General features: G+C 33.6%; 3 protein-coding genes across 3 annotated transcripts in view; 1 reads left to right on the forward strand and 2 right to left on the reverse strand.

The window, feature by feature from the left end:
- Positions 1-27,610, forward strand: part of LOC128994121 (ubiquitin-related modifier 1) — a 93,162-nt gene that overhangs the window by 17,220 nt on the left and 48,332 nt on the right. The gene's annotated exons all lie outside the window — the stretch shown is intronic.
- Positions 2,333-3,923, reverse strand: LOC128994119 (uncharacterized). The gene is made up of 2 exons (XM_054418403.1): positions 3,572-3,923; positions 2,333-2,810 (listed from the first exon to the last, which is right to left on the reverse strand). The coding sequence occupies exons 1-2, from the start codon at positions 3,731-3,733 to the stop codon at positions 2,508-2,510; spliced, it is 465 nt and encodes a 154-aa protein (XP_054274378.1). The 5' UTR covers positions 3,734-3,923; the 3' UTR covers positions 2,333-2,507.
- LOC128994118 (uncharacterized) lies at positions 5,204-6,372 on the reverse strand. The gene is made up of 2 exons (XM_054418402.1): positions 6,105-6,372; positions 5,204-5,592 (listed from the first exon to the last, which is right to left on the reverse strand). The coding sequence occupies exons 1-2, from the start codon at positions 6,332-6,334 to the stop codon at positions 5,304-5,306; spliced, it is 519 nt and encodes a 172-aa protein (XP_054274377.1). The 5' UTR covers positions 6,335-6,372; the 3' UTR covers positions 5,204-5,303.

A 27,610-nucleotide genomic window follows, 5' to 3' on the forward strand; every position in this document is an offset into this window, starting at 1 on the left:
GATATTAACCTAACTACATTCACAATCAAACCTTTAGGGAATCTGTTGTGTTCTGTGTAGGCACTGCAAACTCGTCAAAAGCCATTTCATTGTATAAAAACTCACAATTCTCCCACAAAGATTGCGTGGATTTGACAACTTCTTTTATTTCTCGTACGTTATTGTCATCCCAGGCAAATTTGAATTGTAGATTTTTGTAATCTATCTTGTCCTTCACGTGAGTGGGTTGTCCGTCATCTATTATTCGAGCCATGAGGCGAGTGCCATTTTGTTTTACCCCCTCCTCTTGATCAGTCAGCATACAGTAAATGTCATCAAGATTGTTGTAATATTCGTAGAGATGCTTGAGCAACACGTCGTAATTTTCTCCTGTCGCGTTATCAAAGTCGGCTTTAATGTTTTCTGATAACCTGAAGAGAAATGTCACTGTTTCATCTGTCGGTAATAGATCTCTCTCGGTTAGTTGTGGTTTTTTTGCTGATATGAGGAGAAAGAAAATGTTTGTAAGCAATGCAGGAATTATCAACCAAACTGTTTTCATATGTGTTGTGTGTTTGTGACTGTAAAACAAAATTATACACAGGTTTTATTTTTATGATGGGCAGTGATTATAATGCCAATTATATAGGAATAACTTTATTTATAGACACTAAATGAATAGATTAAAACTTTTTCCCTATTCTTGTCAAACTTAAAACTAACTACATTGCTAATTAGTAATTACAATTTGACTTAAATCCTTTTAAAAATTATATAACAGTACATTTTTGGCTACAAACTGTTACAACATTTTCAATTTTTAAATTTGAACTAAGAAAACATTCGTTTTCTATAAGAAATATTTATTGGAAAACAATAACAGTTTTTACAATCGATCTCAAATGATAAAGAAGTCAAATATGAATAAACGGTTGTACATGTATTTTGTTACAGTAAAGGACTTACTTTTACTATTTTCTATTTACACATTTTCTTGTGCTACCCAAGACTTCAACACAACGATGAATGCGGAAACCGATCTTCATCAGGGAACGCCAAATATTTTGGTCTCACTTGGCAATACTTTGAAAGAACAACTTTTGAAACCAGTGTCCGACGCCAAAATAGGTCAACAAGTTGTCGAAGATCTTTTGCAATATTATAGACACCTTCGAGATGTATTGGACATGTTGAAGAGCAAAGACGCCATAGAGAAGAAGTTAGGGATGAAGCTGTTCAGTGGACTTCTGGTGTCCGGTGGCCCTCCACACTTGGACGAGGATTTCGACATGGAGTATGCAATGGAGAAGTACCAGTGGAACAATAAAGTTGTATTCTCTGTGCGGAAAGTGCTGGACGAAACTGACATCCTGTGGCAGGACTTGCAGCAAGAGGTGGAGAAACCCTCGGTGAATGTGGCAGAGACGGAGTAGTGAACTGTTTGAGAGATATAAGGTGTTGCAAAAGTTGCATCTTCATGTCTTCAGAGAATAATACCTGAAAAAAGTGTTGAACTATAAATAAAGTAATGAAGTGTGCTCCAAAAGCTATTAGTACTCAATTGTTATTAGGTTCATCGAGACAGCTTTTTGAGAGTGCTACCAATATTTAAAAAAATGTTGCATACAAAATAGAGATTTTACAAATGTGTGTGACAATAAGAAGGCACAAAATTGGTAGCGCTCAGATATTTTCAATAGAAAGTTAGGTTAAGAATGTTGTGTAAATTTTAGTAGCAGTAAAACTTTCAAATGTACAGTCATTTCGGTTTTAATACTTCCAGAACCAATCTCTGAATTCAAGTAGATATTATCTGTATTATTGTACGAGCAAAACGAGCAAAATATTTTCTTTCGGCCTCACAATTTACAATAAATGTAGGGGGAAACCCCCTTTTCAGACAAAACTTGAAGAGTTGTGCAATACCTTGATTTACTTGGACAAAAACTGAAATTTGTAAAATCTGATGGGTTTTTTTTGTGCTAGGACGCTAGGCTCTAGCTAGCCCAAGATTGTTTTTACAATACTTCAGGCTAGACCTACGGTTTAAAGCATTATCACTGATATATAGTCGATTGGTGATTTTGCGGAATTGAACCCAGGACCTCAGGGACTGAAGTCCCGCGCTCTACCACTAGGTTAGCTCGCTTTCAAATTATCTGGCAGTGAATTTTATTAGAGTTATATTTTAATTACTAGCTTTGTATTCAACTATCCAGGACTATGATGAGACATCTACTGTGGTAACTTTTGAACAAAAAAGGGATATTTTATGTGGAGATAAGGGAATAACATAATGTTAAAAACTGTATCGGTAAATAACTATTGAGTTTGAAAGCTTTAAACTGTTTTAGTTCAGACTAATAATTACGATTCTAACTTAAGAAACCAGAGCAAGGAATATTACATGAGCAAATCTCAACTCTACAAGCACAACTGTTTGTTAGAAATCCACTGAATCTAAATTATAACAACTTCTAATAGACGATTCACAATTTCACTCTGTTTATCAAATGTGAACATCCTTATCAATCCTCTCCATCATCTTCGGGTCCCGTGAACACTTCCTCTTTCCCCAGCACGTCCACCCGAAGTTCGTCCCACACTCTTCGGGTGTGAGTGACAATCGTGTGATAGTTTGAGATCTCCTCCCCTTCCCAGGTGTACAAGTCGATGAACTTGTTGTAAGGTATCTTATTGAGGTGTTTTGGTCCTCCGTCTTCGTCAAGTTTCACCAAAAGGTCTTTTGCCGTCTTCTGGTGCGCTTTTTCCGTCAGAGCTTCTTGCAACCTCGTCAACTCATGCAGGTAAAACACAGCTGAACATAGAACCTGAAAATATTAATGTGTGAATCAACAAAAATAGTGTTGTATATTATTTTATAAATTCTTATATTCACTAATTCATAGTTGCAGTGTCTTTTTTATATTTGAAACTAGACCCATCTGTCCTTGATAATTGGGAAATGGGATTTTAACCAATGGTACTGTCTAAAGAAATTGCTGTTCTTGGTCAGTAACTCACACAAATAACACACACAAAGTCACACATACATACACACTACATGGATTATCCACTTCATTCATGTTCAGCTTGTAACATGTAACATAAATTGTGTCCTGTCCTTAGTAAAGTGAGTAATTGTATAAGGTTCCGTATGAAAACATGTGGCTAGTATTTTTTATGGATGAAAATATTCCGCTATTATATTGGAACAAGCAATAGTGTCAATACAGTTATTTAGTTACAAGTATGCACAAAATCGTGTTATTTTAACGTTTATGAAAGTATTAAAAAGGTTTGAATACCTGCTATCAAGCAATCCATTTAATTGTAGTTGCAAATAGTTTCGACTCCTATGTGGAGTCATCATCGGTACAAGGACTTCTTCTTTCTTCATATGAAGAGCGCCATATGAAGACAGAAGAAGTCTTTGTACCTCCTGATGATGACTCCACAGGAGTCGAAACTAGTTGCAATTGCAATTAAATGGATTGCTTGATAGCAGGTATTTAAACCTTTTTTAATATTATTTGGCAATCCGGAGGCTACATTCACAATGAAGTTTATGAAAGGTTTAAAATTATCTTACCTCACTCCCGGTTTGTGGGGGGTTGGCGTAATAATCAACCAATCTCCTCTTCAGGGAAAACAAAGGTGATTCTTTTTCTTCTTCCGCTAAAGTACTGACAATAAATATTGCAAACAATAAAAACATTTTAAACATGACACAACCTGGCATACAATTTTTCATAACACACTCACAGCCACAACTTTCTGCTAAAGTATTTTATTGCAATAAAAACATATTTTAAACTAATTTAATAGACCAATTTATAAGCATTTTCACTTTCTTAAAAGACTAGCGGAAAGTCCTAAACTCTGTAAGATCGAGAGATAGGACTGTGTATGTGTAATAAGTAGAGATCACTCATGATTCTACATCGTCCATAAACTTATATAATCTCTAAAAACTAAATTGGTGTGTTTTTTTATTCATATTTAACTTGTGGTCTTTATTTTATGGTATTTATAAAATAAGATTATATGTTGATTTTTATTTGTGAAAACAATTAAGGTTAGTTAAGGTACTAAGGTACTAATACTACTAAGGTACTACTAAGGTACTAAGGTACAATTAAGGTACTAGTGATTGTCAATAATTGAGGTTGGTAATGTCAGCTTATTTTTTGTTTAACAATCAAAGAAGACTCCAATCAGACTAGCATAACTTACTTTAGATTGAATATTACATTATTGGATGTATACACAACAATTAATTAGCTGTAGAGGCTTAACCAGAGCTTTATTTTGTTCTAAAATGACATCTTAGAACCTTTTCCTCCAACAAAAAGTTTTGGAAGAGAGTTTTTAGTTAGAGCTTTGGATGAGCAGGGTACGTTACTGGGGAGGGCTCGCCTCTCAAAGCTGAGCAGCAACTTTTGAATATAGGTAAGACTGAGCAGAGCCCTTGATTAATGAAGCGATCAATCTATAAATTCTCTATTACAAACACTTGGGTCTATATTTTAAACGGATTAAGAATTCAGGTTGAGGATAGAATCAAATTGAGTGATAATAGTCCAGTGGGGTGGGAATGTGTTGAACTCGTTTTCCCCAAAGAACCTATATGATAATAGAGACCCGTATTTTTCCGTGACCTTGGTAAATGTTACGACACTGGAAAATTTACGACTGCACCACTGATACAGTCTAGTTTTGTTGCTGACTAAAAAGACTGTTTCTTTTAAGTCAAGTATTAAATGCACAATGATCAAGAAATGCTGGGATCCAGTTCCAGTGTCCAACCAGTAAATACAGATTTTTAATGATTGATCCAACTGGCAACCTACTGATTTGATTACTAAGCAGGCATTAAGCCGGGCTTACATGATGCCAGTTGGTGAGATGGTCTTCGCCAATTGTTATTACGGCATTGTCGGACGCCAGTAGTCCTCAGGCTGCTCTCGGAGACAACTAAATTTCAGGGCAGTTGACAAGGTCTGAAATTTTTAAACAAAGCCAATAATTTCATGCCAGTTAGTTGTCTTCTGACAATATATCGCTTACCATCGTGTAAACCAGGCTTTAAAACCATTCAACTACCCGCAAAAGTGTAGAAAAAAAACTAACTCAAGGCACTTTTAAAATCTGCATTACAGCACTAGAAATAACTTAAAATCCAATCACTAACATGAGTTGAAAATAAAACACGTTGTAATGTATATTTTAATTCTAATATACCCTGACTCTTCACAATTTAGAAACAACTGAACTTGTTTGAAGAATTTTTAACAGTTAAAACCACATTTTATCATAACAATTTAGAACCACCATGATTTCGTGGGTCTTGTATATTTAGGGAAGATGTAATCCGGATCCTCCGTCATATCCTCGTAATCTGGTGGTAGTTGCGGAGTCGTCGTCTCTTTACCAAACGATCCGTATTCCACTTCATCTAAAAAGTAATTCCAGAACTCTTTAGACCGATGAACGATATTTTCATACTCGCCCACCTCCAGACTGTTCCAGTCGAAATGGCTCGTCAGAGTTTTGAAGTTAACTTTTTTCAACTGGTCGTACGCTCCTTCCTTATAAAGCTCACGGATTAACCTGAAAAATAGTTCATGTTTATGATACACTTTTTGTACAAGTTTGGGGTACATGAGCCAACATCTTTTTTGGTCACTGACACAGTGTATTCTTTCCCCATAAACATCAGTATCAGTGCTGTCTGGTTGATTTAGAAGGTGTTTCCTGATATTTAATAAACAAATTTAAAACTATTTGAACTAAAACTTAAACTAAACTCAATTTTTAAACTCTAGCTTGTTCGTAGGTAACATATCCAAAGAGTAAAGCACAAATCGAATCAACCTCTAAAATTAGAGAGAAAGATTAAGTCAACATCAAAAGTGACCATTATAAAACACACATCAAAATCCTAATATTTCTCAATAGAATGAGAATTCAATACACTTTCCCAAGTAAATTGTAATACTAAACTTTGATCTTAAGACATAACTGTATTTAAGGAAACTTTACGACAAAAAACATAGTTAAAAATACCTTTCTATTTAAGGAAACTTTATGACAAAAAACACAAAATTTAAGGTTAAAAATACCTCTCCGCTTTGACAACCCCGGCCTTAACATCCATATCAAGCAACTCCAGCTTATCCAAGTAGAGAATCCCAGCCTCTAGTAGTTGTCTGTGTGTTGCCAGGCTCGGATCATCATGTATCCTAGACAGGTTGGATATCACCTCCCGAATATCATCGTATCCCTTTTTCTCTTCCTCAACATTGTTGCCCCGGCAGCAAATGAGCAGAGAAAACAAGACAAACCAAATCATTGCAACTTGTAATTAGTTGTTAATCATTTTTGCAAGTTTTAAGTGAGGTTGCCATCTGTTATGTAACCAATTACGTAAGTATTGGAGCCGAGTTTGTAGAGGTTGAACCAATGTGAACGTTAAGATGTTTCGAATATATGTTAGATCTACGCATTTAAAAGATTTGGTTTTTGGGTATAACAAAATTACTGATTGGTTGCAATAGCTAAACACACAATTTTTTTAGTGGGTTAGGTTAAACAATAAATCAATTTTATGTTTCAATATAGGTGTTACAGATACCATGGTGTGTATTTAAGTTGAAGGATGAATGTTAAATGAGAATAAAGCTTTGTTTGTTAATAACTAAGAACAGCTGGTTAATTAATCATTTATCATAAGCCCCAATGATAAAGGACAGCTGAGCACAGTTTCAAAACATTGAAAACCTACTGACTTTTCTCTGGATCAAATCAATGAGAACCAACAAGTTTCTTGTCATTGTTACCCAGTCATACTTTTCTTTACCTTTAAGGTTAAGTAATTTTGCCAAGCTCTGAACATACATTTTACTTTACAATTTAGTAAGATTTTATTTTTACAAAAGCATTGGTTCTAATGCTGATCAATGACGAATTTATAACTTTTGATAAACGTGGTGCCACGTTCCTTTTTCTCAAAATAACTCAAATTCATGTATTAGTGTTTTTTTAGAATTGCCGTTGAATATATCGACTCCTAAAAGACCCATATCATAACACTAGATCCCAGATACCCTGACCCAGTAAAACCAAATTATAACCTGCAAATTAAATTATTTAATAATTTATTTTTGAACACATTTAATTACTGTGTTTAGTTTTTAGAACACATTAATTTGCAAAGATAAGAAGTTATGTGCTACTGAACATAGTTTATTTTGATATTTTCATGATCAGTTGATGTATTGTTGCGGTCCTTCAAGATTTCAAGGATGTTATTCCACACCCTCTGAGTCTTGGACATTGTTATCATGAATCTGTCCAAAGTATCTTCGTTCCACTTGTATGCTTCCGATATTTCCGCAACGGGTATCTTCACGAGATGTCTGGCCAAATTTCCTTTCTTGACACTCAAGAAGTCTTTTGTGAACTGTGACGACCTACTGGATGGGTTTTTGAAGGTCGATTCGATATTTGTCAAGTGTACAAGATACATTTCACTGTTACGGAGCAACAAATCAGAAGTGAAAGCGGCCGGGCGACTATAAATCGAGGTTATGTTCTTCGCAAGTTCTTGAAGTTGTTTTAAGTCCTCCGAGTCGACAAGTTTAAAAACTAAAACTATCAAAATACATTTGAACATTTCAGCTAAGTATGAAGTGCAATAATAAGCTAAACAACGTTACTAAACTGTCTTATCTACACTGTAACTTAACACTAGTGAATACATTTAATTAGAAACACGTTTGTGATAGGGTTCTAACAATTAAGTTGTTTACAATGTTTATCTCTTTAGAAATTTCCACTTGATTCAGGCTCCAACTCATCATGGTCCTTGACATTCACTTTAAGCTTGTCCCACACTTTTATTGTTTTATTCATCAAGTCCTCATAGCCCAGTTTCTCCTTCTCTGTCCAGTTGTAGTGTTTTGTGATTTGTTGGTAAGGAGGATTGTACGCATGTAATGGTCCGCCTTCATCACAAAGTCTCCGTAACATTATATCAGCCTCAATGTCGTGGTAATCCATAACGTTTACACCGAAAGTTAACTCTTTTAGTTCATCGTAGTATAAAACTGCCGTGTCCAATAGAATGGAATAGTTGTACTTATCCAAGTCATTGTAGATCGCGGTTATATTCTGTTCCAACTCTGGTAGGTCTTCGAATACCCAGAACATTGAGAGACTTAATATTATTTGTAGACATAGAACTGCCAGTTGCAATACTTTACAAAGTGCCATCGCATTACGTTCTCAAAATATCACTGATTAAATAACTGTGAACTGTTGCTTTCAGTCATGAAATAATGTGGGGTGAATTAGATGGTGATTACATACTCAGTGTTGTAATATAGTAGAAACTTTGGTTATTAGTAGTCACATAAATAATTAATTATGTAATGGTTTAGTAAGTTGTATGTTTATTCAGATTTAGAATTTTCATGTGTTGCTATCCTAAAGACACAATGCCTTTGACAGAGTATAGTTTAACATAAGGAAGTAACTTGTAATTTAATAAACAATTGGAATAGGTAATATACTAAACACTATCAACAATGTAATGTCTTAGAATAATTTATAAGAAGTGTGAAACCCGGTGTATTGCAATTTCCAAATGACTTTGAGAGAAAAATATTGAGTTTTCTTTATTTTATTAAAGCTGTTTATCTCTAATATAATCAAACACTCAAAGCCATGATCGAATCAAGTAAGCTTTGGTTTCTAGTTTTGCTGATTCAATGGTGTCTAGCTAGTCATATTAGTTTCTACGTTCGTTACTTGGATAAGAAGATCTGTGACGGAATTGAAAACCCAGTTTTACGCGGTGGAAAATATCTCTACAGGGAACTATTGGACATGGCCATCTACCTGCAACGAATAGAACACGGGATAAAAGATGAGAAGGACGAGGCATTCGCGGAAGCCAAGGAAATCATAGAAGAAGGAGGAATAAGATTTCCAAACATCACCCAGAATGACGACAGGATTATGTTCGCTTTCAATTGGACGAAAGAACAGGCGGATGAGTTGAGAGAGAAAACTAAGGAAGTGGGGTGGGTGTGGGAGAAGATCTTGAAATGTTTGGTGCGAACGCCGGTTTATCCGATCGATTATGATATGGAATCTGATAGGTTTGTTAACGTAAATACAACAAGATGAGAAATAGTTTATTTAATTTTACCTGCTTATTACACTTCCAACTGAAGGTGAGATTCCTAAGATATGATTTTTATTTAAATCTAGCTGAGCAGATGCAAAATCAGCTGGTAAAAAAGATTAAATGCTGATTTCTCAGCCGTACAGCTAGAGTTTAAATCATACCGTTTGTACGGTTTTGGGTTAATTTCTTTCTAAACCATTTTGTAGGGCTGAAAAAACAAATAATTTAGTATAATTAAGCATTATAGATATCTAACAGTCTTGGAGAAAATAAAAAAAATTTAAATTTAAAATTCCACGTTATTTTTATAAAGAATAAATAAACTGGTGTACTTTGCTTGTTTATGGATATATTTCAACAAAATTTGGCACTTTTGTTTATTTCATACTAAGCTATCAACATTTCAATAATAAAAAAAAACCTCATTACCTTCCCTGTCGCAGCAAACCTCGTTGATCTAATATTTTTTAATAAGGAAATAAATATAATATTTTTTAAGAAGATATTTCAGTGAAAATCCAATCAGGCAAATGGAAATTCGCTTAATCTGCAGGTTTGCTGCGCCAGGAGTATTTTTTAAAGACAGCAGAATGTGTCATGAGCTATTTACATGAATAGGTAACTATCTAGAATATTTTTTTAATTATATTTGATAAATTATCTTGACAAGACACAACCGTATAAAACATTAAAAAACTATACCACTGGTGATGCAGAAACAATGGGATAAATTACTCAGAGTTTTACCAATTAAAATAAAATTTGTTTTTTCATTTGAAATTTTATTTTCACCGTTCCTCTATTCACTATTCAAATCACTCATCATCGTTTATGGAATATATACCACTACTCCAACTTTTATGTTCCTACCTGTATTTTCACAATCTTACAAGATAACTCTGCAAAGTATCACAAAAATCACTTTCATTGTTTATTATTTATCACTTTTAAATTTTATGCCTTCGATAGAAAGTTGGCGGTTCAGTCTCACTTTCATGAAGCTCTGAGTAAATTTCAACATGTGACCAAAACAAATCAATCTCATAAAGTATTTGCCTCACTTCCTTCACTTCTTTCTTCGTCCAGTTTTTGAAAGCATCGAGCAATTGAGAATCTTCTAATTCAATGTTTAAGAACGGAGGTCCTCTCTGTCGTTTGATTGCACGGTAAACCGTTCGTCCTTCCGTTCGATTCTCAATGACGTAAGCTCTCAACCACGTTAGATCTTCTCTGTACTTGATCAAGTCTCGTAAAAACGCTGAGTCAGAGACGGAAAGATTGTGGAATGTGTTTGCAATCGTTCTACCTAGTTTTACCAAGTCAAATATTGCAGGTCTGTAAATAAATCGTCTTGTTGTTTCGTTTTTAAAAGTGTTATTGCTTGCGTTTAAAATTCTTACTGATATGTAGTATAAAAAACAAGTGTGTAGTAAAGTTTTAAACATTCTCCAATATATAATAAATGCTCACGTTGATAGTGTAAGATGCACTGATAAGGGGGTGTGTAGTCTTCAGCACCCATTTTCAACAAGAAAACATTAACGTTTGACTTTTCAAAGTTTGGTTCACTGTGTTTTGTTTCATAAAATCTTCCAAATTTTCAACAAGATTTTAAATATACTTAGTTAAACTAAAACCGTTCGTCACCAAAAAATAGTAAGTTTAATTTTAATGCTAGTTCAGTATAGGATCATTGATCCAATTTTTCCCCTTCTCCCTCATTTCCATGAACAGTTCGAGATTTCGCCAAATGTCGAAGGTGTACTCTACAAATCCACCGAATTGTGCTAAGTCAAACTCGTTCCATTTGTAGACGTCGACTAGTGTGGTGCAGTTTATCGGATGTAACAGTAAATGTTTTGGACCGTAACTATCTCTCAGTGTGCCAAGAAATTTGAGTGCCTCGGTCTCGTTCTTCTCGACCGCAAACATAAGTCTCTCCAGTTTCTGGTAGTAACTGTGAACGTCCTCGATCAAGTCTAGTCCGTCTCCAGAGGGATTTGTGATTTTTTCAAATATTTTGTCAGCCAATGGAAACATCTCTTCCCAGTTCACCTTTCCGAGTGGTGGATTCGATTGACATGTGGAAAAACTCGTTATCACTTTAAAAACTAAATAAGTAACCAAAAACTTCTGTGATCTAAAATTATACATGTGTATGTGTATTCAATAGGTGGGTTGGCTAAAAATAGTAACTTTTCAAGTTGGTAATCATTATATAAAATCAACTTAGGAAGATTAGGCAATTTTATTCATCATAAATTTTATGACACAGCTCTCATTCAAACACCAACATTCTTTAGTAAAAACTGTATAGGTATAAAGTCCACAATTGTTTTCCTAATATAATACAGTATTTCAATACAAATATCCATCAATCACTTACAATATTATATAAGAAACATTTTTTTAAGTTAAGAATGTTTGGTAATTACAATAACTGAAACAAACAAATAATATTGTGTATTAAAAAAAATCAACTTAATTTTTATGGATAGTACTTAATTTTTCAACTCTCAGTTTTATGGTTTGATTTATAAACACATCACTACTTAACCATTTACTATTTCCTAGGCTAATGTTTATGTTTTATTTACAAAATGGAGAACGCATTTTTTATCATACTCTTCTATATTTTTACTCAAACAACCCAAAAGACACAAGACAATTTCAAAGGATGGGACGAACTTATTGACAGAGGAATTACAATCAGTGCAAAAATTCAATATCCGAGTGGCGACAGCGAAGATTTTATTGAAGATTTACAAATATACTATGAAAATTTAGAGGCAGTGATGGAAGGGATGAAAAAAAACCGAAGCAAAAATTTGCAGGAGTATGTTAAATTGAAGAAAATAGGCGGACCTCCCCATCTACAGTTTTACCCTGTAAGCCCGGTTACGCATCTCGTAGATTATTACGAGTGGGACGTTTTTACAACGTGGCAGTTTAGAGGACTAATGAAGTATACGTGGGTTCTGTGGCTCGACATGCAGGATTATATTAAGGAGTATTTTCCAGCTTTATCGTAATCTAATATTGTTCTGCTATTGGGAAAATAAGGTTATACTTTAGATACTATGTAGATATTCCATCTGTATGAACTATCTGTAGCCAGTTTTGTATTCAACTAGAAAATAGCTGAAAGATCCTCCTACAGAATGTGCTAATGTCGAAATTTCTTTTTTCTCCCTTGGATTTTGATACCATGATATCTGAGGGGACATGTAAGATTCAATTTATAAGCTTTGTTTTTGTGCAAAAATCGATGTAAATGAAATAAATCAGTAATTGACAGCAGCACATTCTGTTGATAGCTCAATTCAAATAGATTAATTGTTAATACTAGCTACGACAGTATCATAGAAATATCCACTATGCTTATACCTGTAAAAATATTTGAATACACTGATATATCTAAACTAAGAGGAACCTGTCAAAAATCTTGTTACATTTTGCACTCCTATGTACATTGTAAGTTGATAGAACAAAAAAATTTTTATGAATCTCAATACAGTATAGTATAGATTATCAGATCTAAACCGTAAAAAATCCTGATGAATTTCTGTGGAGGCAAAAGGAGTTATCTGAAAATTACAGTGTACAGTCTTACTAGCTGAATATAGGACACCATTTCAGGTACTTGATTGTTGAGTGTCTTAATAACACAGAAGGTCTGATTACTAAAGATCGGGTAATCAAGACTTAACTGTATTCAAAATAGTGTATTATTATGATTGATTCTATTATAATACTGTATAAGTATTACAAATTTATGAGTAGCTTTTGTGAATTAGTTTTAGAAATTTGTTAACTAATCTTACCATGACTTTACGTTTACAATGAGTCTAACCTCACATTAGTATTATGTCAAAACACTAACTTGTTCTACTAAAAGTTAGATTCACCCGAATCGGACGGTTCCGTTCCTTCGTTCCTCTCCAAACCGACCAGGATCCTCATATCCTTCCAAAGACTCAAAGTTTGTTCCATCATGTCTTGAAACATTTTCCGAGTTTGTTCATCCCACTTGTACGCCTGTTCGAGCGGTTTTGTGTCTACCGGCATCAACATCAAATGAACCGGGCCACCCTGGTTGTTTATCCGGTTGTAAGCATTTACCGCCTCCGTTTCTCCTGCGTTGATCGCCTTCAGCAAGTCCTCCATCGACTTCATGTAGTTTTTGATGTCGTTGAGGAGATCCATCCCGGAGCCGAACGGTTGGAGGATTTTCGATCGGATGCGGACAGCAAGACCCATCATTTCTGCTTTGTCGTAGACTTTGGGCGTCGGATGGTTGTCGGTGGCATTTGTGGATAAAACGCCGAGTAACAGTGTGTAAACTATGTAAACTTTCATGAGTAGGCCTACACCTTGGATGACTTAATAAAAAATAATAACTGTAGTGTGTGTATTTATTGGGCTGGAAATACATTCTTTATCTAAATGTTCAATTACTGTGATAGTACAGTACAAGAAATATAAAATTTATGTCGATTTACAAAGGTTTTTAGTCAATGTTAGCAGATCAAATGGCAATTTAGTAGATTCTCCATAGTAAGATTCACATTACTGTATAACATTTTGTCTTTTTAAATCCTTAATGAGTATTACAGAAGAAATTATTTTAATACATTTCTGTGTGAATCATTTTTTGAGTTTTAAACCTAAACGTACCATTACATTTGCAGTTTTGTCACAAACAAATTATACATGTACAATAACTAAAATAATTCATTGTACCAGTTCTTAGATTTATCATCATTACTGTCATATTTATTTATTCCTACGGCAAAACCAGAGAATTCACTGTCTTGTTTTTTAATATTTACACAAGAGGTATCTCACTTACTCCAATCTCATCTTTCACTAACTTAGTAGCAGCCCCATCTTTTACAGAATATATATTGATAGTAATAATATATTGAAGAACAAGGAAAATAATTTATTGAAAAGAAAACTCCTATTTAGTTGTACAATCACATTATATTTTATTTTATGTAAAAAGATTTCAAAACAGATCTCATCCTAAAAAAACATATCATTATAAAAACTTTACAATTAAAGTCTCGATGCATCAAAAGAATACTTCAAACTGAAAGGAATAATACTCTAAAACTGTATTTTTAAAAGTTGTCTAATTTTTCTCAGATTTATTTTTACCGGCGAGTTCTTTCATATTAGCCCATTCATCTTCTGTGTATTTTAAAAAACCCCGAAACTCAATTCCTTGATAAGCAGTCCATTTGTAAAACTCACGCAACGGGGTTTCATCTATCGGAAGCATATTTAGAAATGGCGGGCCACCACTGTCTTGGAGTTTCTTAAAATCTTCCATTCCCTCCTCGGCACCTTGTTTCATTTCGTTGTAGATTTCCCTCAGTGCTTCAAAATATTGGTAAATATTGCCTATCAACTCATCCCCAGTGCCTGACGGATCTTTGATTGTATTTGTGATATTTCTACCCAATTCGGATATTTTGTGATATTGAGAAAATGATTTGGTGATGAAGTGTGACAAAAATATAGTTGTGACAAAATACTTCATTGAAATAGTAATCAAGAGACTAGATAGTTCACTGAGGAAAAAATAAGTGTCTTGATTCCTGTACTGTGAATCTTAAAATTGTGTTTGAGAAAAAAAATTTTATATTACATTTCAAAAACTCTAAGAAAGTCAAGCGGTGAAAACATTAATTATTTTGCCATACATGAATTATAATTTTGTTAGAGTAAGTGCTATTTCATTACATCTTAGTCAATTTTCTGTCTATTAATTATTAACTGTTAATTTACTGTGTACATTTATTAAAATTACTGAACAAACAAGATCCTTATCATTCTATATCTATTAGGAACAAATGTTCCAACAGTTACGATATGTAGTTTGAAGACAAAGTAATGATTTGCAATTAACGAACCATTAAAAACAAGTTATGCAAATTGCAAATCAGTTTTTCTTTTATTACTCAATTACGTCTATAATTAGTGCCAATTCAGTTGTAAGTTAATGCAGTTATGAAAAGTCAAAGTAATATATTTACTGTAAGCCACTTACTTGTGGCTGTGTGTCTGTTGGTGTACTGGTGTCACTGTCAAAGCGATAGTGACAGCATAGAAAGCAACGAGAGTGAAAAAGTAAGGAAAATAGATTTGATCGAGTTGGGAAAAAACATAACTGACACAATACTGCACCCTTGTGGGACTCCAGACGCTCTCATTGAAAATATCCACAGATATTACAAGGCTTTGGTGATCATACATAATGATATGAAAAACGCTGTTAAGGAAGCGATATACGCTTTTCGAGAGTTGAAGAATCAAGGCGGTCCTCCGTTTTTAAAACTTTGTCCGATTGATGACAAGCCTTTGGAAAAGTTCTACAATTGGAGGCGTTACCACGGAATTGAGTTCAGAGGGTTTATCAAGTACAACGAGGATGAATGGTATGAGATGAACGAGTATGCTAACAAAAGTGCACTGGCGATTTACTAAAACCAGACAGTGATTTACTAAAATCTGAAACATCCAAACAATTTAATTTATGGAACTGAGTTTTTCATCAGGCTAAAGAGTGTTGTATGTTTCACGTCAACTACTGGTTGAAATTGTGGTTATATGTGTTTTAAATAGCATACTTTGTTAACTTACAAATACTACAAATTATTGATGTAGATGAATCAGTGATATTCTTATGTACTTGTATAGTGTTCTCAGCGCAGGTAAAACTTTGAAAATATGATTCTCAAAATAAAAATCAAATTGATAAGTAGTTATCGGTATTATATTTGAAACCAGCTGTACCAGTGTTATTGGGTATTTTTAATTTAATTCCTTTTGTTTACTAAATAACTGAAATCTATATGTTTACTTCCAGCTTAATCATTGTTATTAGTTTGTTAGAATCACAAGATCTTTAAAGTTCAATATAAGTAAATATATCTACTCATTTAAAGGAACCATCAAAAATATCCCCGAGAACTTAAGTTAAAGTCAGTTGTTTTGTTATATTTGAGCTGCAATCGGAAACTATTTGAATTTAACTGAAACCGGATTTGTTTTGATTTATTGTAGCACAAGCTTGCACTGTGCTATGCTAGTTTTATGATGTCAGTTTGAATTAACAAATAGTCGGAATTGGAGATACAAATTATACTTCACATTTTGCTTTTCGGTATAAAAAAACCCACAATCAAACCAGACACCTCAGTATACTAATAGTACTTTTTATTAGGATCGTACTTAACATTTTTCAACATTTTAACTTTATCCTGTATTGTAAAGACTGGATCAACATTTCCATCAATCAAGTTCAACATTTTCTTCCACGCTTTTCTAGTGAAGTCTATCAATTCGTAGTACTCGTATATTTCATCATCGCCCCACTTATAAAAATCTATCAGCGTTCTCATTCTAACCGGAGATTGTAAATGGGGCGGTCCGCCTGTTGCGTTTACTTCGAGAAACTTTTTGTATTCACTCCAAACTTCCGTTTTCGGATCCAGTCCTTCTTCTAAACATCTTAAAATTTCTTTTCGAATACCATCCAACTCCTCAAAGTAAACGTAGATATCTCTTATCAGCTGATCGGTCTTGCCCCAAGGTTTTGCGAGAGTTCGGTTGATTTGTAGTCCGAGTTCTGGCAGACATGTGTCATTGTATCGTAAAACTTTGACGACGTGAAGTAAAGCACAAACAACCCCGATATGACTCACTATATGCATATCAGTTAAAATATCCTATGTGAGATTTCAGATTGTTATTACTAAGATAGTAATCTAAATTAACTGTCTAAGCTAAACTATTTGCTTCTTAAAAGCAAGTTGTACTACTATTGTTGAATTTTAAAAACTATTTACACACTGTGACTGTTATTGTTAACAAACTTAGTACATTCCTAAGTAAATTATAGTTTACTGGTAAAATCAACTTATGAGTCCTTCTTCTTCGATTTTATTGCCTGAGTTTCACAAATCTTAGGGAAAAGCCCAAGTGATTGAGCCATCTTCCACACGTAGAGAAAAAACATTGATTATCTGTTAAAAATTTGAAATGTGAAAACACAAATGACACTTAATCTTAAAAAAAAGCCCCAATATAAAAGTATTGTTGTTATGTAAAAACTTAATCGTGTGGTATTGTTATAGTACAAAAAATAAACTTTGTTTAAACATCAGTAATATTAAACATCTAGATTTAACATGGAATGTTTCAGCTTCTATAAAATGTTCAAGTTTCGAGTGTCCGGTTTCCCACGACATACTGCACCTGATTCCACAACTGTCTGGTTTTCTCTACGATATTCTCCGCCTCCTCAACTTCCTCGAACGTTAGGTTGAACATCCGATGCATCAAAATATTGTACATCTTTGACTTCAAGTGCGGAGGACCCAGATCTCTATCTAACGTTTTGTACAGTTTGTTTCCGAGCGATGTTTCGTTTTCAACCTCTTTCAACACTGTGCTCAAGTATTCGTTGTATCTTAGTAGCCTCCTCATCAACTTGTTGCCATCTTGTTTCTCTTTGTATAATAACATCTCCTCGAGTGTTTTGCCGAGTTTGAGCATTTTCCTCGGATCCAGTTCGGCTAAGATGGATATTGTGAAGAGGAATAATACATTGGCTGCGTGAAGTTGCATTTGTTGTGATATGTTGGAACAGAATAACTTTGTGGCCTGTGAGGCATTGCTTATTGGAGCTAATAAAGAAGGTTTTAAGTAATTTTCTTATCAAATTTTGGCTATCTGTCCCTTGATAGTTTAATTGGTCTTGTTAAGTATAAGCTTAAAGTATTTTGTAATAGTTAAGTGAGAAGAAAATGATGTAAACAATCTTAGCTGGCTGAAAAAAATCACTATGTGAATTTCCGTAAAAATGTTGTGTACCTTGTAATTTATTTGTTGTAGGCTACTTAACTTTTATTAATATATGTATTTTTACAACATTATTTTGTAATTTTTTATTACGAGACTGATAGCATGTATTTGTTGAATGGTCAAATAAATTCTTAATTCTTGATACACATATCAGTATCACACATTCAGAGTGTAGGGGGAGTTTTATAACATAAATTAAGCATAAAAAAAGAGACAGACATAATCTGTTTTGAACAGTGAAAATCATACAACTACTTAATTTGGTGAGCCAGGATTTTTTTATGGAAAGAGACAGTTGCGAAAATTACAAGATAATCTTACACAAGTAAAGCTTCACGTTTGATAATACCACTGGAGTCTTAATGTAAAACAATATCACTTTGGTCTTTGAGTAATCTGTGCTATATCACTATATGTGTTATTTTTAACATATAACATAGTCTTTTTACTACTACTACAATAAGAAGAAGGCTACCTACATGAAATTAGACAAAAAGTCATCTAACAGTATTGGTGTTCTGAGAACCACAATAATATTCAGATTAAACATTGTTCATATCACAGAAATGAAGATTACCTTTAACAATGTCTAGTGGTGAACTTTGCACAACTAACCTGGAATAAAAGTGTAGTTATCTACTAAAATAGCAGTTCTCTCGTAGTCATAAGTCCTATTGTCGTAAGTCTCTTGTATTTCTTCCCACAATTCTCTACTCCTGTTGTGAGCTAACTCCGCTTCGAGTACCTCGTCACTCGTAAAGTTCAACATCACTTGCACTCGATTTCTGTTGAACACGGTGTTCATATGCGGAGGACCTTTCTGTTTCAAAAGGACTTTGTACTGTCGCAACCCTATGTTCGTGTACTCGTCTACATTCCGAAGAATTTCTTCTAAGTAGTCATTGTAAGTGCCGAGAATCTTCATAAGTTTTTTCCCACTGTATTTTCTATCGCAGCGCAGCACGTCTTGGATAACTTTGCTGATGGCCGCCATTCTTCTAGGGTTTATTTCTGCGAGGATGTACATTGTTGAGAAGTACAGTGTTAAAAATATATATAACTTCATCATTTGAACTTTACGATAGTTGGATTGAATGGAAAATGTTTTGTGAGGCTTTATTTGTGTATGTTTCCGATTAGGTTACATCGCTGCATTTTTACTGAATGACTATGTTTGGAGGATGGTATTGTCGGTTTGTAAGAGATTATGTTCAATTGTCTCTTCAATCTTGGCTCATTAAATGGTGATACATTTTTGTGATAGTCCGACTATAAGTGTATTGTTTAATTAATTTGGGACAGAGAAAGGGAATAAGAGTTGTGCTTATATCTTGTAAATAGTATTTTCTATCATTTAAAAAAATAATAGTTAGTATTAAATTGTTTCAGGTTTATCCTCTTGATTAAATTAGATTCTTGTATTACTTCAGCATTTCGAGTTTATGAATAAAAGTCTTTATTCCAATTCACATTAAATGTTTGATACTTCATTTTAGCGAATTTTCCATATAGGGAATAAGCTATTACCGTAGTACTCATGGTAAGACCTGGACCTGGGACCGATTTTTTTTTCGTTTTGAGGTCCCTAGAGGCCAAAAACACCATCCGTTCAAATTCATATATATATATATATTTATATATATATATATTTATATATGTGTCCGTTAGCGCGATAACTCGAGCAAAAACGATCCGATTTTGATGAAATTTGGTAAAAACGTGTTAACCTACGTTTATTCGAACGAGTTCGCGAACCAGCATAATCGGACTATGGGAACGGGGGTTTATGGGGGGTTTTATGGGGTAAAAATGGGGTTTTCCCACTTTTGACTCAAAAAACATAAAATTTTGCAATTTCTTTCCAAACTATTTTGTAGAACTTAAAAAAACAAATAATTTAGTATAATGAAGCGTTATAATGCACCTAATGGTCACGGAGAAAATTCCAAAAAATTGTAAATTTAAAATTCCCATGTTATTCTTATGGAGAATAAGTAAACTGTTGTAGTTTGCTTGTAGATTAACATTTTTTGCCCAAATTTGGAAAATGTTTTTATTTCTTACTAACTATTAACATTTTACGTAAAAAACACTTTTACCCTCCCTGTTGCAGCAAACCTAAGTAAGTGTTAAACTGATTCTATTTAAATAGGGAATAAATGTTGATATTTTTAAGGAGACATTTTAGTGTAAATCCAATCAGGCAAATGGAAATTCGCTTAGTCTGCAGGTTTGCTGCGGCGGGGGTATTTATATCTTGAATAAGGCAAGATACAAAGATGATTGACTATTGACACTAAATGTTGTTTAAACTCAACACAGACTCTAATATTTTCTGAAAAGTGTATTCTTAACGTAACCATCATCATCATGAAATTAAATGAGACTAATGACAATTGAACAAAAATTATCAAAAAAGAACAGTTGTATGTACTGATGTAAACTTTTTATTTGTTTTATTAAATAAATATTATTGCGTACAATTTATCTGAAATCTAATTACTTAAACTTGTTTGGCTTTCATCCTTTTTTTTTAGTTTCATACAAGAAAAACAAACATAGATAATCTAATCGAACAAAAAAACCACTCATATTTTCTAACTCGTAGCTTGAAACAAGCTCCCAGTTTACACGAGCTTATTCGGAACCCATACTTCAGTCATGCTAAAATTTAATAGCCTAACAATTTTGTTGTTTTATTTTAAAAAATTTCATTAAAATACTGTTCAAAACTAAAGATGTTTCTCCGCTAAATTAATTACAAGCAATGCCAACTATTTTCAATATTCTAAGGTAAATGAAACCCCCAAACCAATAATCTTTTAGGATAAAACAATTTAATTCCATATTCAAATTTGCAAAATTTTACAAAATCATTAGTACAAAATAAAAAAGATGCTTTCTAATTTGTAAAAAAAAAACATTACTTACTTATTACTTGAAATAAAATTAATTTTCTAAAAGTCAAAATTCACTGTGACGGGGGTGGTGTGATTTTGTTCTTTTCTATCTCCTGCGCGATTTTATCCCACAGTGTTTGTGTATCGCGTATCATCTCGTGAATGTCGTTCACTTCGTACGAAGTCCATCCAAAGGTTTCCCTAAGCAGTCCGTCTTTCACGCACGCCTTCAAATGCGCTGGGCCACCCTTCTCCTTCAACTGGAAATAAATCTTCAGCCTCATTTTGGTCGCTCTGTTTCTCTTAACGTCATCGTACAAATACCTCAAGTCCTCTTGGAAGTCGTGCAATCCTCGGATCAGAGGTCCGCCGTAACCAGACGCTGTCTCAAGTTGTTGCTTCAGCTCGTTACATCTCTGAACGATCGGATACTCTTCTTCTTTTTCTCTTTTTACTTTTTCTGCGTCCACCTCTATAGAGAAGTAGCCTGCCGTGGTCCTAACGCAGTAGATCATACATATACACACTATTGCACAGTTCTTCATTGTAAATACCCTGTGGTTATGTCTGTCACCTGTGGTTCAACCAAAATTTAATGGAGGCCTTGAACTTGACAAATGTGATGATTAACTGTGACGTAATGTATGAATGTGTAATTAGTTATCAGTTAATAGCATTTTGTTTTGTTCTATAAATATAGACGGCTAGGTGTTAATAATATAGAAATATATATATACAGTCATTGAGTATAAACATAACTATAAATATAAGTTATGTTTATATACTCAATGATACAGTCTTGGTCTTCAGGGTTTGACCGCATCTTTAGGTTATGTACACTATGTACAGAAACTACAGAAGTTGATTCTGTAGGGGCGGACCTTGTCCTGTTGCACGTCAGCCACTGATGGGCTTTTTGCGCTCACTACAGAAGTTTCGGCCACATAACAGTCAGCCATCTTCAGGGCAAGTGAGCACTATCACCGTAGTCACAGAAGCATATCCATGAAAAAATATAGACATATGTAACCAAAAAGTAGTCAGTTCGAAGCTATTTCTGGAGGTTCTAACCTGGAACTAGCAACACTTAATTGAGCTTTTAAATAAACGAATCTGGCTCAAGAATCAGCTGGTGGTGGTCAGTACCAAAAGATTACATCCAATTACAGTAGACATTTTACAGAAAAGAGTATAGTACAATTAGAACTCAACAATAAATTTGACACTTAACAAAATTTGGAATCCCAGCTCCTTCAAATTCCCTCGCTGACTGCCATTTCTTTTGCGTTTGTCTCAGACACATGCTTGTTGCTCTTAAAACTGCACGAATTGTTCTTGATTTCATCCAAATGGTTACTAAACTGTATGGGTTTTTCTTCCATTTGTGTGATAATTTTTCAGCCCTTAAAAACATTTGGAATTCATTACCGAAAATTCCGCTATCAAGGGCTCTTTAATGCAATTTCTCCAGGCTCGGTCCATCATATTACCTAATGTGTCTCTTACTTCATTGCGTCTTTTTATTATAAGACCTCCATTGGGACATTTTAAAGCATGCTCCGTATTGAAACCATGTCCGAATCCTTCACATTTTGAATGAATGAATGAATGAATGAATGAATGAATGAATGTTTTTTATTTCTGAAAAATTACAGTTACAACAATACATAGCACAGTTTTCAATACACTATCATCAACGTAAAGTATAATATATTACGCTATTATAAGTAATCTTACAAAGGTTTTTACATTAATAACTTGTTAGTAATAATAGCTGAATATACAGGTTATGAAAATCACTATTAAATAAACTTAGAATATAAACCATAATTTAAACTATAAGCCTCAATGTAAAAAAAAGGATCCTGTTCAAAAGTTGAAAGTGATACTTTACTCTAATAACACAAATAAACTAAAAGTTTTTACTGTACACACATGTTAAGCAATATTTCAGAAATATCTAGGGCCTCCAAGGCAAAGCCTGTGTGGAGGTTCCATCAATATCAATAAATCTAATCAATGCGCAAAAGAGTATCATTCTAAAATAAGTCTTGACTTAAAAAAACGTTGGTCTCCCTTATACCTAATAAATACAAACTAAATCAAAATATTTAAATAAAACATATAGTGTTCTAAACCAAAACAATGTAGAATGAACAATTATTTCTCTATATTTAAAATTGAGTTAATATTTTCATGGCCAAGTAACCAAGCTTTTGTTTTCTTTAAAAATATACACAAGTTTTTAGAATTTGCTATGGCTTCTGGAAGCTTAGTGAAGATTTTTGGACCTAGAAAACAATAACTTTTGACAAAAAATGATAAATTAGGTTTTGGAACGGCTAGCGATTCTTGCTTCCTCAATTTAACTTTATACGGATTCTGTAATTTAGGTATGTTACCACTCATAACATAGAAAATCTTTAAAACTTTAAAAACAAACATGTGTTTCAATGGAAGAATACCTAGATCTAAAAATACAGGCCATGAGGGTTCCATTCGATTTTTACGTTTAATAATCCTTACAAATTTCTTTTGCAAAAAATAAATTGGTTTTAAAGTTCTGTCAAAAGCTCCTCCCCAGCAGAATAATCCATAATTTAGCCTACTACTAATCAGTGAAAAATACAAGACTCGTAAAATCTTTTGAGAACACAAATAACGTAAAAAATAAAAATATCGTAATGAATTATTCAATGTTTTCTTCAACAAAAGAATGTGCTTTTTCCAACTAACCTCCTGATCTAGAGTTATACCTAAGTATTTTATACTGTCTGTCTGACGAACAACAGCACAACTTACAGAACACTGAGTTCTATTACATAAACAGTCAATACATGTATAAATGATATTGTCACTAAATTTTATTTCATTTCTTAGGCTAAAATTTATGAACTTAGTTTTTTCAGGACTAAGTAACATGTTGTTATTTGAAAACCACCATTGAAGGGCTTTTAAATCCATCGACATTGCTTGCTCTATATCTATCCAACTATCTTTGACATAACAAAGAGCTGTATCGTCTGCGAATGATGTTATCTCGCCAATTAAGTTAGCATTGCATAGGTCATTTATATACACTAAAAATAATATTGCTCCCAAGACAGAGCCCTGCGGTACTCCACTTGTGATTAGACCGAGATTACTATAAGTATTTTTAACTTTAACACATTGCTTTCTATTTTCCAAGTAAGATTTAAACCAAGAATGTACTTTACCCCTAATCCCACAGTTAAAGAGTTTGCTTAAAAGAATTTGGTGATCAACTGTGTCGAATGCTTTTTTGATGTCCAAGAAGATCCCACTTACTTTTTTCCCACAGTTTAATCCAGTGTATATTTTATCCATAAAATTTTTCAGAGCTGTTTCAGTGTTCAACCCCTCTCTAAAGCCAAACTGCCTTTCACTAAAAAACTTTGATTGGTCTAGGAATTTAACAAGTTTCTTTTTCATTAATTTTTCAAATAATTTAGCTAGAGTTGGTAGGAGTGAAATTGGTCTAAAATTATTACAATCATTTACTGCTCCACTCTTATGTAAAGGTATCACTACAGCTATTTTTAAGGCATCAGGAAACACACCTTCTTGAAAACTTACATTTCAATGTTAGGTATACTGGTGTGGTGTTTTTCCAAAGCGTAAAGCTAGGGCATCACTAAATTCTCGTGGGGACATGTCCAGATTAAGTTTCTTCGAGGAAAGCATGATAGCCAACACCCATGATTTAGGTTCTGCATTGCGCATTATCGTTTTCTGTCGGCTTTTTGCGAATGTTTCTAAATGCTGTCTGAATAATTCTTCTTCCATCGATTTCTTTACTTATTTGCATGACTTTAACGACAAAATTAGGGCACAACATAACCACTGAGCTACCCAACCCAGCCGTTCTCTCAATTTAGTAAACACAACAAAAACAGTTAATGTATTAATTTTATAGATTTCAATATATTGGTTTTAGTTTTTAAAAAGAGCCGTTACTCTAATACAACAATCACTTGTTTTAATAGCCTTTATTGATTATGCATTGATTAAACAAGTTATACACTTTTTTACATATAGTGATCAAGTCCACAAATTCACTGAGTAGTTTTTGATCCCAGCTGTAGGTTTCTTTTAAAAGTTCTTCATTAATGGAAGCTGAGAAAATCTTCAATCCATTTTGCTTCATCACTTTTTTCCCAAGTTCAATAGCAGCTGGTTCGTCAAGATTTTGGTTGGCAACTTCGTAAATATGATTTAAAGCGTAGTGAACTTTAAATAAGAGCTGATAAATCTCATCATCTTTGCCTTTTTCCGGTTTGATAATCAAGTTATGAATTTTATCATCTAGTTCAAAAATACTTAAGTTGTCTGGAATTTCATTTGAAGTCCATTCTGATTGGACAAATTGAAAAACTAATAGTATTTGACTTAGGAAAAGAATAGTAAACATGATTCAGGAATTAATGAACTGGTTGTTTGTTTCTAAAACGTGACATTATTCTTATCAGAGTTATTAGTTACGGAGATGTTTAAATAAATCGCAACAGAATTTTATTTAACCTTTTATACAGTATTAGATATTTTAATAAATATTGTATCTAAATTGAACGCATACGATTTTATAAATAATAGAACTTGATAGGATACACTAAAATATTTATGATACGGTATATGACTTTTAATGTTATAAATCTTTACCTTAGTATTCAACAAGGACATTTAATTGAAATTCAAGATAAATAACTACTGTACAGAATTATTGAGAGAGAATGTTCTTATAATAAATATACTTTAAAAATGTGTTTCCTCCTTTTGACATTTTTTAATTCTATCTTAGTAAAAGGTTATCTCTTGAGTCATTATAATTTTCTATATTAGATAAGCTTCTTCCTGAACTAAAACCACACTTGATAACAATAAACATAAATTAATAAATTTATAATAAAACTTTGCCCAGTATACCATTGTGTATCTTCTTGACAAGTTGTATTACAGTTTTAAGGATTTTTATAGCCGAGATAGGTAACTCCTCATCACCTTCCATCAAACTATTTACGTTTCAATTGGTCGTGAATACCTGTCATCACAATATTTTAACTTGTAGCATCTGAAAGTTCTAAAACTATTTCACTCATGAGTTTTCGTCCAAACATTCCCGTATCAGAGGCTCGGAGGAGTTGTAGAGTCTAACGCAGTTTTTCAACAAATCGTAAATCTCGTAAGTCATAGCGCTGTCACATTTGAACGTCTCTCGCAACAGTTCCTCCGACACTGGAGTGTTAAAGATCAGTAACCCGTTCTTCTTCACCAGCTGTTTCCCGAGGTCTTGTGCCGCTGTGTCATTAAGATTCCACAGAGTAACTTCATGTATGTGCAGAAGTTGAAAGTGAATCGTAAATACACTGTGGTAAAGTTCGTCACGGTCATTCATGTCCGGATGAAGTAACATATCGTTTATCCTGTGGTCAAGTTCGAACATGCTACTGTTTAACAACCCGCGAAATTTTGGATCACCGTTAGATTGAATGAGTTGAGAAAGATAACCAATGGAGAGAAGCACAAGTATAGGAAAAATTTTGTAAAAGAAGGTTCGCATTGTATACACATAATGTTGGGAATCTCTTTGTATTTCTTAATCATTGTTTTATCAGATATAAATAATGACGTTGAGTTGCATCAATGTTTGCCTCATGGAAAATTTGTTACCGCATAACTAACTACCATTAATTAATTATTCACACCACCCCAAAAATGTAATGGAATAAAATGTAAACATTAAGTGTTTATGTCAATAAATTTAATTCCTTTGTTGGTATCAGACTTGTCTTACTTTAAAACACCAATGATGCACTTTGTTGCTCATGCGTAATAAAAAACAATCCTCTAAATATGTCCTTATATCCCAACTTTTTCAAATAATAAAATTGTTTGAATAGGTTTCACATAAGCAAACAAAATTACAAAGGTAAATAAACAAAATAGTTGTCAATTAAAACTAATTTGACATTTTAGCTGCTTATTCATTGGCAAATGAGATTTACAAGATAACCAAATGTCCAGCGAGAACATAAACAAATTACAAACATCGAAAATGCTTTGCAAAGAGCTGCTCTTGGTTTTAGGCGTGGTGTGTTTCACCACCGCCATGGATGCTAACGCACCTTTGCGATTGCTCGATCATCGGATTTACGACGAAATCAGCGAACCGACCATAACTCCAGGCCGAGGGGATCTTCTACTGAAGGAGATGATTGCATATTACTGTAACATGCTGGATGTCTTCAACTATCTCAAGTTCAAGAACAAGAAAGGTTTGGACATGGTGGATGAGTTGGAGAGCGAAGGTGGACCTAGAGTTCCGAAGATGGAGGTGAACGGAAATGCGATCAAGGAAGCATACAAGTGGGACGAGAAAGATCTAGAAGTACTGACAACAATGTTACAATCTATCAAAACCTTGTGGGGAAGAGTAACTGACAAGATGTACCTCTTTGGTGATGGTTTTGTGGAGCATCGTTTGTGAGCAAATTAGCCAGTAGATCGTTAATTTTAAATTACTTGATATTTTTGTCTAATTAATTACATCCAGTAACTTCAGTGTGAAGCACTAAACAACATAATGTTGCTGTCTTTATTAGTCTGCAGTATGTTTTATATTTCACTTACAAAATGTGAT

This window comes from Macrosteles quadrilineatus, unplaced genomic scaffold (genome assembly GCF_028750875.1).
Source record: "Macrosteles quadrilineatus isolate MER2022 unplaced genomic scaffold, UCM_ALF_1.0 Scaffold_5__1_contigs__length_97177068, whole genome shotgun sequence".
NCBI lineage: Eukaryota > Metazoa > Arthropoda > Insecta > Hemiptera > Cicadellidae > Macrosteles > Macrosteles quadrilineatus.

Coding starts and splice junctions, on each gene's coding strand:
- LOC128994118 (XM_054418402.1), bottom strand. CDS start 6,334: ATGATTTGGTTTGTCTTGTTTTCTCTGCTCATTTGCTGCCGGGGCAAC. Junction 5,593..6,104: donor GGGGTTGTCAAAGCGGAGAG/GTATTTTTAACC, acceptor ACTATTTTTCAG/GTTAATCCGTGAGCTTTATA.
- LOC128994119 (XM_054418403.1), bottom strand. CDS start 3,733: ATGAAAAATTGTATGCCAGGTTGTGTCATGTTTAAAATGTTTTTATTG. Junction 2,811..3,571: donor CCCCACAAACCGGGAGTGAG/GTAAGATAATTT, acceptor TAATATTTTCAG/GTTCTATGTTCAGCTGTGTT.